Here is a 17,048-nt window from a genome sequence, read left to right on the forward strand (position 1 = left end):
AGGAAGGTGGTGAAAATAAAGATGGGCAATAGCAAGTGTTGTCAAGGATGTGAAAAAATTGGAATCCTCCTACATTGATGGTGGGATTGAAATGGTATAGCTACATCAGAAAACAGTTTCACAGTCCTTCAAAAAAAAGTTAACCTAAGAGTTATATTCTATGCTCCAGCAGTTCTCCTAGAGAACTGAAAACATATCTGCACAAAAACTTGTACACAGTGTTCAAAGCAGCCCCCAAACTGGCAACAACCCAGTGTCCCGTTGGTGAAAGGATAAAATGTATATATTTGTACAATAGTGTATTATTCAGCAATTAACAGTGGATGGATCTTGAAAACATTCTGATGGATAGAAAACAGTTTAAAAGATCAGATGATGTAGGATTCCATTTATAAGAAATGTCCCTAATGAATAGGTACAGAGACCAAAGTGGATTTGTGGTTGGGAGAGGGGAGTGAGTGAAGTGGAGCGAGAGAGAGAAGTAGGGAGAGACTGCTAATGGATGCCCTGCCCTTTTGGGGTGATGAAAGTGTTCTCAAGCTGTATGGTGCGGATGGTTGCACAAGTCTGACTATACTAAAAATCATTCAATTTCATGTAAAAGGGTGACTTTAATGGTGTGTGAATTGTGTTTATTTTTAAAATTTTATTTCATTATTTGGGGTCGTGTGGGGTCTTCATCGCTGCTTGGGCTTTTCTCTCGTTGTGGTGATTGGGGGCTACTCCAGTTGGCGGTGAAGGCTTCTCAGTGTGGTGACTTCTCTCTCTGTGGCTCAGTGTGGTGACTTCTCTCTTTGTGGAGCGCAGGTCCTAAGGTGCTGGAGCTTCAGTGGTTGCAGCAGGTGGGGTCAGTAGTTAGAGCTCCCGGGCTCTAGAGCACAGGCTCAGAAGTTGGGGTGCTCGAGCTTAGGTGCTCTGCAGCCCGTGGCGTCTTCCTGGACCAGGGATTGAACCCGAGTCTCCTGCATTGGCAGGTGGATTCTTTACCACTGAGCCACCAGGGAAGCCTGTGAACTATTTTTAATAACAGCTTTATGCAGTGTATCTATAATAGCAGAAACTATTATCGAAACTTTGAGAGCATTGAATTTTTAGTTAGGCTGACCTTACATAACTAAAGTAGAAACTTAAGTTATAAGTAAAAGACCCCTGTCTCTTAGCAGGAAAGGATTCAACTACATTTTTGTGTTAAAAAATTTTTTTAATGTAGTGTTGTAATTAAGCCACCTCCTACCTCTGAAGATCTTGCCTATATCTTCCTGTACATACAATTATGACTAGAAATCTTTTGAGTACATTGTGTACAAGAATAAGTACTAATAAGAATCATTTTCTCGTTTGTTTATTAGCTTGTTTGAGTCAGCAGTAGGTGAAGGAATTAATTTATTAGCTTGTCCTGGTCAACCATAGTGGAGGGAACTGGTGTTAGAGCCCTGAGTTTCTTAATGAAGACGTCATCTTGGTTTCTTGGTTCCTGAGAAACTGGGTAGTTGTTTATTGAAGCTCAACTAACTCATGATCTCAATGAATAGGAATATAAATGCTTTGCAAATCCCTCGCCTCACCAGCAGAATATGCCTTTTTCTTTATTACTCCCGAGAATTGATTCATTTCTTTCTTTCCTATGGATCTCGTTTTGTATACCACTGTTTATAGAAATGAGCAGTGTTTGTTGAACTTTTCTGTTTAAAACTTTATAGTTCTGATTATTTAAAAGGAAATCACCTTACCTCCCACTCCCTAATCCTACTATACAGTATAGTCACTACCTTAAAAAAAAGCAACCGTAACACAGCTTAATAATAAGAAAGGTCAATGGCAGTATGGAGATGCCTTAAAAAACTAGAAATAAAACCACCATATGGCCCAGCAGTCCCACTCCTAGGCATATACCCTGGGGAAACCAAAATTGAAAAAGGCACATGTACTCCAATGTTCATTGCAGCACGGTTTACAGTAGCTAGAACATGGAAGCAACCTAGATGTCCATCAACAGATGAATGGATAAAAAAATTCTGGTACATATACACAATGGAATATTACTCAGCCATAAAAAGAAATGCATTTGAATTAGTTCTAATGAGGTGGATAAACCTAGACCCTATTATAAAGTAAAGTCAGAGAAAGATAAATATCATATACTAACACATATATACGGAATCTAGAAAGATGGTACCAAAGAACTTACTTGCAGGGCAGCAAGGGAGAAAGAACATAGAGAACAGATTTATGGACACGGGGAGAGGGGAGGAGAGGGTGAGATGTATGGAGAGAGTAACGTGGAAACTTACATTACCACATGTGAAATAGGTAGCCAACAGGAATTTGCTGTATGGCTCAGGAAATTCAAACAGGAGCTCTGTATCAACCTAGAGGGGATGGGATGGGGAAGGAGATGGGAGGGAGGTTCAAAAGGGAAGGGATGTATGTATACCTATGGCTGATTCATGTTGAGATTTGACAGAAAACAGCAAAATTCTGTAAAGCAATATCCTTTTAAAAAATAAATAAATTCTTTAAAAGGTCAGTGGGTACCAGGTATATCAGTAACCACCTGGTGGAGCTCTGAGTCCTGGTGGTTTTGACAGCAGTTTTTGAAACAAGTCTGGATATTTACTGGAGTCTCTGCTTGAGTAAACCTGGAGAGGTGTATCAGAACTCCATCCTTCAGAGGATCTGGGGTTTAGGACCAGAGCTGTGGAGCAGGAAGATAGGATCCAGGTACTGAGATAATGTTATAAGATCACAGAGAGATTATTACCAAGTTTGACTTTGATTTGAGCTCCTTTTCTTCTCATGGGAGTTTCATATCCTTCCATTAAAAATATTTTTTTTTTAAAGATGGGGATTTCATTGACCTCATCTGTGAAGGTATGAAGATTCTAAAGGCCAGAGAAGAACTGAGCAGATGATTACAAAAGAAAAATGGATTTTCCAACACCAGGATTTTATTGTACAGCATATAGTTTCTGGTGACAAATTATTCTCACTCTATATTAGAAAGTCCGAATGAATTGGTTAAAACCTATAACCTACACCAGGAACATTATTTCTCCCTTTCAGTGTAGACACCTGGCTAGCCAGTCTTTCTGGATACTCCGCATTCCTTACAGCAGCAGTGGGTTTTCGTTGGGAGTTGGTTATAGAGAAAAGGGCAGTAAGAAGCTTATCAGAGTCAACCAAGAAACTCAGCAATTATACTAAGTGGGCTCTTAGGAGATTGCTGCCACTGTACTGGAGAAGGAAATGGCAACCCACTCCAGTGTTCTTGCCTGGAGAATCCCAGGGACAGAGGAGCCTGGTGGGCTGCCGTCTTTGGGGTCTCACAGAGTTGGACACGACTGAAGCGACTTAGCAGCAGCAGCAGCCACTGTACTATTTTTTATTCTACTTACAAAAAAATATCTGGTTCAATAACAGGTACTATAAAATTACCTGATTTAATACAGAAGCCTCAGATCCACTAGATTACTGCTTCAGAATGGGGCATGTGTGAAACACCAGGAGATTTCGATAGGAAATGACCTGTGTTCTAGAAGAGGTGGGTCCCCGGCAGCCCAGGAGAGAAGAGGGTACTGACAGTGGGGGAGGTGGTAGAAGCAGCCTGTTGCCTTACAGGGGAATGTCATGTGGTTCACCCGAGTGGAATCGTGTTCTTAATCCTTGAACTTGCCTATATCAGGATCTGGTAAAGGCTTTTGACCCAGGAACCAGTAGAAACCAGGCATCATGCAAAAACCAGGCATCATGCAAAAGCCAGGTTCGTTCAGGCCCTGAACTTAACCTTTATAGTGGTATTTACGACAGCAGTTTTAGTTCCAGTTGTCTTTACTCCCCCTCCCATTATTTTTTTTAACATTTCAATATATTTCAATTAGAAGTTGAAAATTAAAAAATTAAGTGCAAGAAACAACATTGAAAACTTATTTAGAAGCTTCCTTCAAAAGATTGGGCCTTTTGGGAAGTCATAGCGGGTTGGGAGGATGTTAAAATTCTGGGTCCTCAGCTTTTTAGTCCATATATGTAAAATTATTCAGAAATTCCTAATCAGAAATTCAGAAATGTGTAAAAGATGAATGGGTTGATGAATCAACTTTGACTTTTCAATTGGTAAAAGTTTTACCTGCTATGAATATGTAGAAGGAAAAGGTGAAGATGACAAGAGCCGGGAAGACACTCCAAGGCAAATAGAAAGAAAGGAATCGTAACTATTTCAAATGAATAGTACAGCCATAATGAAGTTGGAAAGAGAACTGACTTTTTAAAAATTATTATTTTTTAAAATAATAATTATTATAATTATAATAATAATTATTATTTTTAATCATTATTGGAGTATAGTTCCTTTACAGTGTTGTTACTTCTACTGTACAGCAGAATGAATCAGCCACGCATATACATGGAAGCCCTCCTGCTTGGACTTGCTTCCCATTCAGGTCACCACAGAGCATTAAGTAGAGTTCCCTGTGCTCTACAGCATGCTTTCATTAGTTATCTATTTTATATGTTATGTATGTGTCAATCCCAATCTCCCAAATAATTCTCAGATGTATATATTGGCTGTTTACTTTTGGGCTAAAGATACAAAAAGCTGTAAATACTGAACTATAATTAATAGGTTTTCTTTTTATGTTGAAATTGTTTAGCACTTCTGAAACTTTCTCGAAACTTTTTGTTAGTATTCCTGTATTGAGCAAATAAGCAAATGTATAGTGGATGTTGAACGCTAGGATTCAGAGGCAGAGTTAAAAATAGTGGAAAGGGAAGGCTAGAATTAACCTAATGGTATTGGATTGGAATTGGAACTATCAGTACTAACTTGTAGTTTTAATACAGCTAAGTAGATATAGAGAAATAGATGTGGATGTAAAAGCATGTGTGTGTTTCCATATAAATCTGGGACAATTTGAGCATGCAAACAAAAGCTGGTAATTATAATGTAAAATAAGGCATGAATCAGTACTGATGTGTGAGTGAATGAATGAACAAATGAATGTAGAAAGGAATAAATAATAAACAGGGAGGAGGGGTAGGTGTTTCCTTAGAGTAGAAGACTAATGAATATGAAAGAAATGATGGGCTTAGGGGAAGAAAAAAAAAATCACCATTTGGCAATCCCAGTAGTAAAGGTGGCTTCAGGTAAAAAATGTTTATAGATGTTAAAATTGATGGGTGAAATGTTGAGAAATAATTAGTCTCAAAAGTACCTCCCTATGACATACTTCCTAACTAGAAAGGGGGAAAATAGTAACCTCACAATGGAAACTTGGCAAGTGATCAAAGTTAGTATCACTAATAATGAGACAAAAATGACATCATGTGTCTCCTTGATAGGATGCATGAAGAATGACACTTGTGTGATATTCCTGTCAAATACTTATAACCTTAATTTAATCAACAAGCAAATCAGATAAACCCAAACTGAAGGACATTCTACCAAAAAATAGCCTGTACTCTTCCAAAATGTCAAGGTCATGGAAGACAAGGCCTGAGGAAAATATTCAGGGAGACTAAGAGATGACAGCTAAATGCTATGTATGACTCTAGATTAGATCCTGGATCAGGAAAGCAAAGAGATGGCCTTGCTTTACGAAACCAAACTGATTAAAAGGGCATCATGCTTTCAAAGTTATTCTTTTTTTTAACTTCTTATTTTGTATTGGAGTATACCCGGTTAACAATGCTGTGATAGTTTCAATCAGTTTAGTTGCTCAGTCATATTTGATCTTTGTGACCCCATGGACTGCAGCATGCCAGTCTTCCCTGTCCATCACCAACTCCTGGAGCTTACCCAAACTCATTCCCATCAAGTCGGTGATGCCATCCAACCATCTCATCCTCTGTCGTCCCCTTCTCTTCCTGCCTTCAATCTTTCCAAGCATCAGGGTCTTTTCCAATGAGTCAGTTCTTCACATAGGTGGCCAAAGTACTGGAGCTTCAGCATCCATCCTTCCAATGAATATTCAGGACTGATTTTCTTTAGGATGGACTGGATGGATCTCCTTGCAGTCCAAGGGACTCTCAAGAGTCTTCTCCAACACCACAGTTCAAAAGCATCAGTTCTTCGGCACTCAACTTTCTTTATGGTCCAACTCTCACATCCGTACATGACCACTGGAAAAGCTATTAGTCCAGTTAGTTCAGTCGCTCAGTAGTGTCTGACTAGCTTTGACTAAATGGACCTTTGTCAGTGAAGTACTGTCTGCTTTTTCATATGCTGTCTAGGTTGGTGATAGCTTTTCTTCCAAGGAGCAAGCGTCTTTTAATTTCATGGCAGTCACCGTCTACAGTGGTTTTGGAGCCCAAGAAAATAAAGTGTGTCACTGTTTCCATTGTTTACCCATTGTTTGCCATGAAGTGACAGGACCAGATGTCATGATCTTACTTTTTTGAATGTGGAATTTTTCACTTTCATCAAGAGGCTCTTTAGTTCCTCTTCGCTTTCTGCCATAAAGGTGGTGTCATCTGCATATCTGAGGTTATTGATATTTCTCCTGGCAATCTTGATTACAGCTTGTGCTTCTTCCAGCCCAGCGTTTCTCATGATGTACTCTGCATATGTTAAATAAGCAGGGTGACAATATATAGCCTTGAGGTACTCCTTTTCCTATTTGAAACCATGATGCCACCGCTATTGACAGGTTAGTTGTCACATTGTAAACATTCCTCGCATTACTAGGATACACTCATGAGTTCACACACATGTACGGATACAAAGTCTCCTCTTTTAAGATGACTAAACATTGTTGAGTATCCTTTTTTTTTTTAAATCTAATATTGTCATGGACATCTTTCTCAGTGTAATATGTATCAGATCAGATCGGTCGCTCAGTCGTGTCCGACTCTTCGCGACCCCATGAATCGCAGCACGCCAGGCCTCCCTGTCCATCACCAACTCCCGGAGTTCACTCAGACTCACGTCCATCGAGTCAGTGATGCCATCCAGCCATCTCATCCTCTGTCGTCCCCCTTCTCCTTCTGCCCTCAATCCCTCCCAGCATCAGAGTCTTTTCCAGTGAGTCAACTCTTCGCATGAGGTGGCCAGAGTACTGGAGTTTCAGCTTTAGCATCATTCCTTCCAAAGAAATAGGGCTGATCTTCAGAATGGACTGGTTGGATCTCCTTGCAGTCCAAGGGACTCTCAAGAGTCTTCTCCAACACCACAGTTCAAAAGCATCAATTCTTTGGCGCTCAACCTTCTTCACAGTCCAACTCTCATGTCCATACATGACCACAGGAAAAACCATAGCCTTGACTAGATGAACCTTTGTTGGCAAAGTAATGTCTCTGCTCTTCAATATGCTATCTAGGTTGGTCATAACTTTCCTTCCAAGGAGTAAGCGTCTTTTAATTTCATGGCTGCAGTCACCATCTGCAGTGATTTTGGAGCCCAGAAAAATAAAGTCTGACACTGTTTCCACTGAGCTTTGCCTAATTCTTTAACATTTTCCCCCCTCCAAGTGAATGCTTTCTTTGTCTGTAAAATTAGGTGTCAAGGGCTGATAAACCCACTTACTTTAATGGTAGAACCATCTGTACAGACACTGGACTGTAACTCACAGATTTGAAGGATGTACCAAATAAACGAGACTCCCAGCAGGCGTTAGGGCAGCTTTGTTGACCTCAGTGACGGGAGTTTGGAAACCTTTTCTCTAGTGGGAGATCGTGGAGGTACCTCAGCTCCAGCCACCTCGATTTTATCTGAATTTATTGATATATTTTTAGCTTCCCTGGGTCTTTGTTGCTTTGTGTGGACTTTCTCTAGTTTCAGCGAGTAGGGAGCTACTTTTTGTTGCCGTGCAGGGGCTTCTGTTGTTGAAGAGCATGGGCTCTAGCGCGTATGGGTTCAGTAGTTGTAGCTTGCAGGCTCTAGGGCACAGGCTCAGTAGTTGTGGTTCACTAGGCGTGGTTGCCCCATGGCATGTGGGGTCATCCTGGATCAGGGATTGAATCCGTGTCTCCTGCATTGGCAGGTGGACACTTTACCAGTGAGCCACCAGGGAAGTCCCAGTTTTCTCTGTGTTTTATACTCAAGGTTGAAATCCTCAGGGGGAAAAAAACATGTTTGGTCACTCTGATGCATCTGTGCCTTAAATAGCCAGCTGTTGTTAGGGGAGTGAAGGGCCCTGAACCTGGCCTGAGGTTCTAGGTGCTTCCTGGAGAAGGGCCAGCAGAGCCGTGATCCCCGCTGCATTCTCAGGCTGTTCTAACTGCTTCACGTCTGGTCTGTTTCAGTCTCTCAAGTCCAGCCACCCTTCCACCCCTGGAGTTAGCCTCCACTGCAGTGATTGTGAGATGTGATCCCTACATGAGCATTGTTAGCATCAGCCTGGAGACTTGGTACAAATTCAGATTCTCAAGTCTCATCCCAGACTTACTGAACCAGAAACTCTGGAGCAGGGTCAGCACTCTGTGTGTAGGAAGTCTTCCAGATGATTCTGGATGATCACTCTTGAGGATTACGCTCTGCTACCTAAATCCGATCATACTATTTCCCCAGTTTAAAAAATTTTTAGCAGCTCAGTCATGCAAATATTCCAGAACCCTCACTCATCACCTAAAAGGTCCTGATGATCTCATCCCCGTGCTTATACAGTCATCTACCAAGCTCCCTTGCTCCCCGGTGGCTTAGCGGGAAAGAGTCCGTAGACCCAGGTTCTACCCCCTCAGTTCAGAAGATCCCCTGGAGGAGGAAATGGCAACCCACGCCAGTATTCTTGCCTAGAATATCTCATGGACAGAGGAGCCCGGCAGGCTAGCTACAGTCCATGGGGTCGCAAAGAGTCAGAGACAACTGAGGACATAAGCACCTGCTCCCACACAACACATCCACACCCTCTCTACATCCTGTCTCTCAGAACTTTGCTGAGCTCTTTCCTGGACTACCACCTGGTAAATTTCAGCTCTTCCTCTGTGATGCCTTCCTGGTCGTCAGTCACTCCCGGCCTTGGCTGTGTTTCCCGTGGAGTTCTAAACCTCGTGTTTGTCTCTTAATCTAACCGTTAGCTTACCTGTACAATTCCTCCACCAGAGTGTACCCTCTGAACTCCTCAAGGCAGGGACTTCACTGATTCTTATATCTCTAGCACATGGAACTGTTATGTGCTGGCTTAAATCTGTTCTGTTTTTACTTTTATGAAATTTCAAGCATACCAAAAGATATAGTAATGAACATCCACAAATCCATCAGAGTATACCAACATTTTGTTGCATTTGCTTCCATTTTTTCCCCCTAAGTATTCTAAAGTAAAATACTCACTGTTATGATATTTTGTCACATTCTCATTATTCTTTGTATTTCAGTACCAAAATTTAAAGACAGGATGAATCCGGAGATACAGATTGACATGTATACACTACCATGTGTAAAAGAGACAGCTGCTGGGAAGCTACTGTAGAGCACAGGGGGCTCAGCTCAGTGCTCTGTAGTGACTGAGAGGGGCAGCGTGAAGGGGTGGGATGGAGGCTCAAGGTGGGAGCAGGGGGGTATTAAAGCTGGGTTCATGTAACTGTACAGCAGCAACTAATGCATCTGTACAGCTATTATATTTCAATTAAAAAATAAATTTAAAATATGCATGAGAAAAACATTGTTGACATTACAAGAAAATCAAAAGATATTTTCCTACATTATGATAATATCATGCCTAATAACATTGACAGTTCCCAAATACCACCTAATGCTCATCCTATATTCAGCTTTTTTCATATTCCCACGAGAAGTCTTTCACATCTGGCTTGTTCAGTCAAGGACCAAACATTGCATATGCGGCTAGGCCTCTAAGGATATTTGAATCATTCTAGAATAGCCCTTCTCTTTCCTTTTTCCTTCCATTATTCAGTGAATAAGCTCCTGACAAATATTCCACTCTTGCGAGACGACATTAATACCAGTGACACTGCTAAAGGGTTGGAATGATGTTGAACCTGCATGTTCAGAATAATCATGATTCCAAACCCATGATTTGCAGCCAGTAAATCGTTCCAGCAAAGCCACTGTGCCTAAGAAACCAGAATTGCAACAGCTAGAGGAACACGAGAGCAACTTGGGATGTGAGCTTTGCAGCGCATTAATTAATAGGTTTTCCATCCTGTTTTCCAGAAAGACACTGAAAGAGCTACAGTCCATTTCCAGTGATTCTCTAGATTTCTGTAGGCTTGGGACTTCAGGATTTTGTGATGTCTTTTCAGTTTGCCGTTTTCTTATATACTAGCTCTTCCCTTGTCCTTCTGAGACGCCACCCTTTGATATAGTCCGTAGAGCCATAAAATGGCATTTTGAAGCTCTGTAACTAGCTTAGAATCTAAATTCAATGTAAATAAGAAACAAAGATTTTCATTAAGGGAGGTCCAAGTTTACAACTCTGAAAACTTTTTTCAGGATTTTCTATTTACAGATAGTTTTAACCTTTCATTTGAGGAGAAAGAGAAGGGATAAAAAGATATTTTGCAACTGCCTCAATAAAGTGAGTGTAGAGCATTACTCTATGCAGATGTGGAGTTTGAATTTTCCTTTCAGTCTGTAATTGCTGTTTGTCACTTTTGAGATTGAATTGTTAAGACTTCTAGTAATCGCATACATCAAGACAGATGCCTTGACTCAAACTGTCCGTAATGGTTGAGTCACTTGCAGTGAGGGGAGAGGTGGGCTTGGGGCTGGGGCTGGTGGAGAAGAGGAGATTCACCTGGATGAGACTCCAGAAAGTTCAGAAAAGAGTACTGTGGCCTATTTTAGGAACTATGGTGCAAGAAACAAAACCGTGTTATTAAGGTATCTTAGCTCTGGCTGCCATAACAAAATAGCACAGACGAGGTGGTATAAACAGCATTAATTCTCTCGGTTCTGGAGGCTAGGAAGTCCAAGATGAAGCTGCCAGCAGATTCAGTATCTGGTGAGGATCCTGCTCCTGGCTTGTAGACTGCTACCTTCTCACTTTGTCCTCGCCTGGCCTTTCCCTGGTGGGTGCTCTTGGAGAGAGAGATCTTGCATGTCTCATCCTCTTCTCTCAAGGCCACTGATCTCTTCATAGGGGCCCTCCCTCTGAATACATCACATGAGAGTTAAGGCTTCAGTGTGGATTTTGAGAGATCACAGGCATTTAGTTGGTAACACATAGGCTTATGGATTTGCAACTGCCCTGATAACAATCTTTGGTGTTATTTAGTAGACTGCTAAATCCTAAAGGAAATCAACCCTGAATATTCACTGGAAGGACTGATGCTAAAGCTGAAGTTTCAATACTTTGGCCACGTGATGCGAAGAGCTGACTCATTGGAAAACACCTTGATGCTGGGAAGGATTGAAGGCTGGAGGAGAAGAGGGCGACCGAGGATGAGATGGTTGAATGGCATCATCGACTCTACAGACTTGAATTTGAGCAAACTCTGGGAGTTAGTGAACGACAGGGAAGCCTGGTGTGTCGCAAGCAGTTCATCGGGTCACAAAGACTTGGACTCGACTGAGCAGCAGTAGACTTCTAAGGATACTTTCTGGCCCCTTGGGTAGGGACTTTGCCTGTGTAGATCACAGTGAACCTGTGTTGCTTTGGTCAGAGTGTATTAGGCCATCTTGGAGAGGTTGTTGGCTGTCCCTATGGCCAGTAAGTTGGGTTGCTTCTGAATAACTTCTCAAACTGGTATCATCCTGATATCCAGAAACTGTCCTTTCTGGACACCATTTACAATCGGAAGAGAAAAGGTTTCTATTCACTTATCAGAAGGGTTTTGGTCAATTTTAGACAATAATGAGAAAGTTGATTTTGAAAGTCACAGATTCCCTCTTTTGATTTAGTAGTAATCTTATCCTGATAGCATTTAATGTTGAAGTCACTGGCCAGAGAATAATCTTAATAGGCTTTAATTAAAAGCACAAGGAGTTTGTTTTTTCTTTTCGTGTCTCCTTTATCTGTCTTCCTCTTTTTCATCTTCCTCCCCTCTCCTTTCTTCCTCCCTGCTCCTTTCTTCCTCACTTCCACGTTCCCCCCATCTCTGCCTCCTCTTCATCCTTTCACATTTAAATGTTTTTGGCTTGGCTAATCCCTCTGGATAGAAACTGAGCTGAGCAGGATATTGATTACCAAATATGGTATTGCTGCTAAAGATGTTAGAGGAATGTGGCTTGTATTCTAAGCCTCCGGCCTCTGAATAAGCTGCCAAACAAATTAGGTCATTTTAACTTCTGAGCTTTTTTTTTTTTTTTTTTAATAAGGAGCTGGAACTTTGATTTGGAACATGATGGTGGTGTTATTTTAGCTCACAGAGGGAGGAGGAGTATGAAGAGTGGGGGTGAGGAGTTGGGGCCACTCAGGCATGTTTTAGGACCTGAGTCACGAGACCAGGTTGTGTAAGAGCCTCAGTCAACTCGGGCACATCAGGAAAAGGACTGAGGCATTGGATGCAGATAGAGAGCCTCCTCTTGGGGACTAGAAACTCCAGAGGACGCCTGACCGGGATGCTCTTCCCACGCTGCTCACGGTGATGTGGGCTAAGGGTGAGAACACGTGCTTCTTCCCAGAAGGATGATGGAGTTACGCGCCAAGGAGGTCGCTGAAATTGAAAGCACTCTGTTTGTATGGGTGGTTGGATGGAGCGTGAGACGAATATGCAGGCCTTTCCACGGCACCCCTCTGACAGCGGGGAACTGTGCTCATCTCCCAGCAAAGACCACAGCCCTTCAGACCCGTATTTGGACATCCTTACTCTGTTGTGATACCAGCTCTGATGGAGGGGGATGCTCTCCGTGGACATGGATGGAAGCAAACACGACTTCTGCATGCTGCCTTGTCTTTTTTCCCCATAGATACATTTTTGGCAAGACATTGCTGAGGTTTCCCCCAATTAAGACAAAAACTAACGGCAGTTAAAGAATTGCTTTTTACATTTCATACAGCTGTCCCCTTTTTCATTTTTGCCACTGGTTAGGGCTGCCCAAGAGGATTCCTTGTTCAGTCCTACCTGCTTGCTCCTGCAATTGGTTTCCTCTGAGTAAGTGTGTAGATCAGGCTCAGAAGGAAATTCCACCCACTCTGGGACATCTGTGGGTCGGGGCTCCGTGGCTTCAGTGGTGCCTCCCCAAGGACTTCTCTCCCCCTCACCTCCCTTCATTTTTCTTATTGCTGTTGCCATGAAGTCACAGCTCTTCCTCCCATCTTTGGACCTGGGCCTGTGAAGTTCAGAGTTGTTCACGCTGGTCTGCAGAGTTAGAGGCTCTTACTAATTTCTGGTGGAAATTGCTCTTTAATTCAAGCTAATTAAGTGAAGAAAGGGGCTTTGGAACCCGCAGGCTCATGTGGGTGCTAATCTATAAACCTGTGTTCTTAAGACCCTCATTTTCAGAATTCACTCCTTTTCCAGAGCATGCCATACAGACAAACAGGGTACCTAAGTCTGTTCTGAACACACCAGTATGCACCATATTATACTGGTGTGTCTTTTTCATACCATTATTGGGGTCCAGATTCCATAGCATTGGACAGTAGATCTCATGATTCAGTATGCTCAGACCTTCTTGAATGATGGAGTTGGGGTTGGGGGGTGTTCAGAACAGACTTATCTTGTCCTAAATCTTGTATTTCATAGGGACTTCCCTGGCAGTCCAGTGGTTAAGACTTCGCTTCCAATGCTGAGAGTCGAATGTTAGATCTCTGGTCAGGGAGCTCAGATCCAACATGCCTTGTGGCCAAAAAATCCAAAACATAAGAAAACAAACAATATTGTAACAAATTCAGTAAAGAGTTTAAAAATGGTCTACATCCAGAAAAAAATCTTGTATTTTATAGTGTGTGACTTATTTTGTTGAATGTTTTGTGTAGGTAAACTATAATAATAGAGTTAAGGGTAGAAATTACTAGCCTCTCTTTGGCCCCGGTAATCTGTTGTCTGTCCATCCATGTAGCTAACAAGCCAGCTATAGTCAAAATCAGGACTTTAACACACAAAGGCATTCATCTAAATTTATCAGTCTAGAAGCTAACTGGAATGAAATGATGTTAATTATATTGAAATCTTAAAACTGTTTCATTCTTATCTACTTAGTAATTCAGAGCACTAATTGAAAGCTCTTCAGTTGGAAAAAGATGGGAATTTTCCCCCTCTAGAGGTGATGAAACTAAAGCATTGAAGAATTATCTTGTTTTAAACACTGGTCAAATTCTTCTTATGATTTTTGGTATTAGAATTTCCGGTGTTGCACAGGGCTTTATGTTAATGTATTCTTATTGGTAGGCATTAATTAGTTTTTAGCCATGCTAGGAATGTGTTGGTCCAGATTTTAAGTTTTAGCCTGAGGGAATTCCCTGGTAATTCAGTGGTTGAGACGTCACCTTCTAGTGCAGCGGGGTGCAGGTTCAATTCCTGGTAAGGAAGCTAAGATCCTACATACCTCTTGGCCCAAAAGACCAAAACATAAAGCAGAAGCAATATTATAACAAGTTCAAGAAAGACTTTTAAAATGGTCCACATTAAAAAAAAAAAAAAAAAAAAAAAACCCGAACCCTGACAATGTAGTCCCAAAAGAAAAGAAATAGTTGGAAAACCATGCAACTAAATTGAGTTTTTGATAGAGTAAACGAAATCTCCTTGACTTTGTGGACACGTTGTATCACAGGTTTTCATGTATTCTGTATAAGCAGTGAGAATGAGTGCTCTTGCTGATTTTTTTTTTCTGATAGGCTGGGTTGACTGGTATGTTTATTTTGTCACCATTCCGGTTTACTTCTAAGGAAATGAAAACATCTTCCATTTGTTCTTTATTTCTAAAGGGCATCCGCTTCGATCCTGAAATCCCGCAAACACTACGACTAGAGTTTGCTAAGGCAAACACGAAGATGGCCAAGAACAAACTAGTAGGGACTCCAAACCCCAGTACTCCTCTGCCCAACACTGTACCTCAGTTCATTGCCAGAGAGCCATGTAAGTCGATCTGCTTTTCCTTTGGTGGGGGGGGGGGGGCGGGGGAAGAATTGTTCAAGGGCTTCATGTGAGATTGCACCACGGGACACAGAGCTGGCTGAGTGTCATTTTCCGTTTCTGAGAACAGGCTGCCTATTCTTGCTGTCTGAATTCCAAAGACAGCAATCTTGTTCATGACTGGCTGTCCCGAAAGATGGTTTGGCTCAATCAGAACTGTGACTACACAATTTAGCTTTAAGTGCTGTAGGCTTCCTAAATATATGATCTTGACCTTACTGTGACTATGCCCTCTTTGCCTTGGGGTTGAAATCCTTATTTATTTCCCATCCTTGGACCATGAGGGCTAGTTCTCAGCATTCCCTTTATTTCATTTTTTGAAGATTATCAGTTCTGTGGTTTTGCAAAAATACAATGTGAAAGTTGAAAGAAGCAGATCATAAGAAGCTCATTCTATTTTTGAGAACAGTTTGGCCATAAATCGGCGGCGGGGGTGGGGGGGGGGGGTGGCGTGCAGTAAACATACACGAAGAATTTATATAGTAGAACAGTCAGTTCTAACAAACTAATACGAGCAACGCTTTAAGGAACTTCAGGGCTTCCTGTTTTAAATGAATTGGGTAAAAAGACACTAATTGCAAAACAAGTCTTTTGCCCCCGCCTAATGAGCTCATTCTCCTAAATGCCCAGGCTACGATTTCTGCCTTTGATGGAATAACTTGAAAAGGTTGTCTTCATTTTCTTTGTCAATCAGTAGAAGGGGCGAGGCGTGCGATACGCCTGCACTTGTCCCGTTAGTGCATGGCCGTGTGGGACTGAATATGGCACGGCCTTCAGGGAATCCCACGTGCTTGGTGCTACTTGGACTCTTTCTTCCCTCTGGTTCTTGACCTTTTGCCCAAGCCACATGATCTTGATCTTCTTCCTACTCTCCCCGACAGTCCGCTTCAACTTTTCTTATTGAAATTGAAGGGTGCAGGGGTCCTCTCTCCCTCATGTCTTGTGTGTGTCAGATTTAATCAGGTGGATGTGGAAATTACAGTCATTCTGTAGCTCAGTCATTCTTGAAAAGCTGCTGCTTATCAGTGGAAACTGGTAGATAAAAGAGTATCTCCCTCAGTGTACTGGACAGTTTTTCTATGAATCCAGGAAGTCATAATAGAAACATATATATTTTGTTCTTCCATGTCCTAGGGAAACTCAAAACCTTTGTTTATTGGGGAAAATTAAACACAAGTTTTATCTTAGGGTACAGTTGGATATATGGATATTTCTTATTAATGCTAATTATGTGTCATTAACAACATCTAGTCCAGTGCTTTGTATATTACATATATCTAGTAAGTATTAGTGATGAGAAGTGGATAAATTTCATATTTTTTAATTTGGCTATTTGCAGAATTATTCCATTTGTATGCCTCTTCATTTCTTTCTGAAATGTCCTCTCTCTTTAAGGCATCAGAACAGAGTATTTGTAGGATACCTTTACTTAGAAAAGAGAACCTAGAGTAACTCTTTACTTTCCTAGTGATTTTGCACCAGATCTCAGAGTACTTCTTTGAAAAGCTTGATTCAGATAGGAAGTGTAAAAATGCTGACAATACTTTATCCTTTTAGTTCTTTATTGAATGTTTTTCTTTCTGGGAGTTTGGCGGGGGGGGTGGTTGTTTTGTTTTGTTTTGTTTTTTTCTAAATTTGTTACAACATCTATGTAAAGTACTTAGTCAAAGAGATGATAGCCAGTTCACAGTAGGGTCCATGAAAACAAAAAGATGGATAATCTAGACGTCCACACACGAGGCGCTGAAGTTCAGGAGAGCTGAGAGCAGAGGTTTAACCACTGCTCTGGCCGGCCCTGGCTCCTCGCCTTGCCTGTGTACAGAACCGCTCAGAAGCAGTCAGATAGTTTCCATGGCAGGGTCAAAACTTGCCTGGCACCTTATGGCAAAACAAACTGGAAGCTTTTAAAAAAACCAAACACTATAGTCTATTCTTGAGAAAACAAATTAGCATGATTTCTCTTAATAGAGCTCCTTTTTATGATGTAGATACCTTGACAGGCAGCAGTTACACTGGCCACTCAGACTGACCTTATCATCCATTTCAGTTCCCTCTGGAAATTGGGAACTTTTTTGTAACTT

The 17,048-nt window shown here is 41.5% G+C and overlaps 1 protein-coding gene across 5 annotated transcripts in view; it reads left to right on the top strand.

The window, feature by feature from the left end:
• RBPMS (RNA binding protein, mRNA processing factor) overlaps nt 1-17,048 on the top strand; it is a 202,743-nt gene that overhangs the window by 108,096 nt on the left and 77,599 nt on the right. For all 5 annotated transcript variants that reach the window (XM_019953434.2, XM_070781332.1, XM_019953431.2 and 2 more), the window contains exon 5: nt 14,760-14,910. In XM_019953434.2, coding sequence (XP_019808993.1) covers nt 14,760-14,910 — 151 coding nt within the window. The remainder of the gene's footprint in view (nt 1-14,759; nt 14,911-17,048) is intronic.

This window comes from Bos indicus, chromosome 27 (genome assembly GCF_029378745.1).
Source record: "Bos indicus isolate NIAB-ARS_2022 breed Sahiwal x Tharparkar chromosome 27, NIAB-ARS_B.indTharparkar_mat_pri_1.0, whole genome shotgun sequence".
Taxonomy (NCBI): Eukaryota; Metazoa; Chordata; class Mammalia; order Artiodactyla; family Bovidae; genus Bos; species Bos indicus.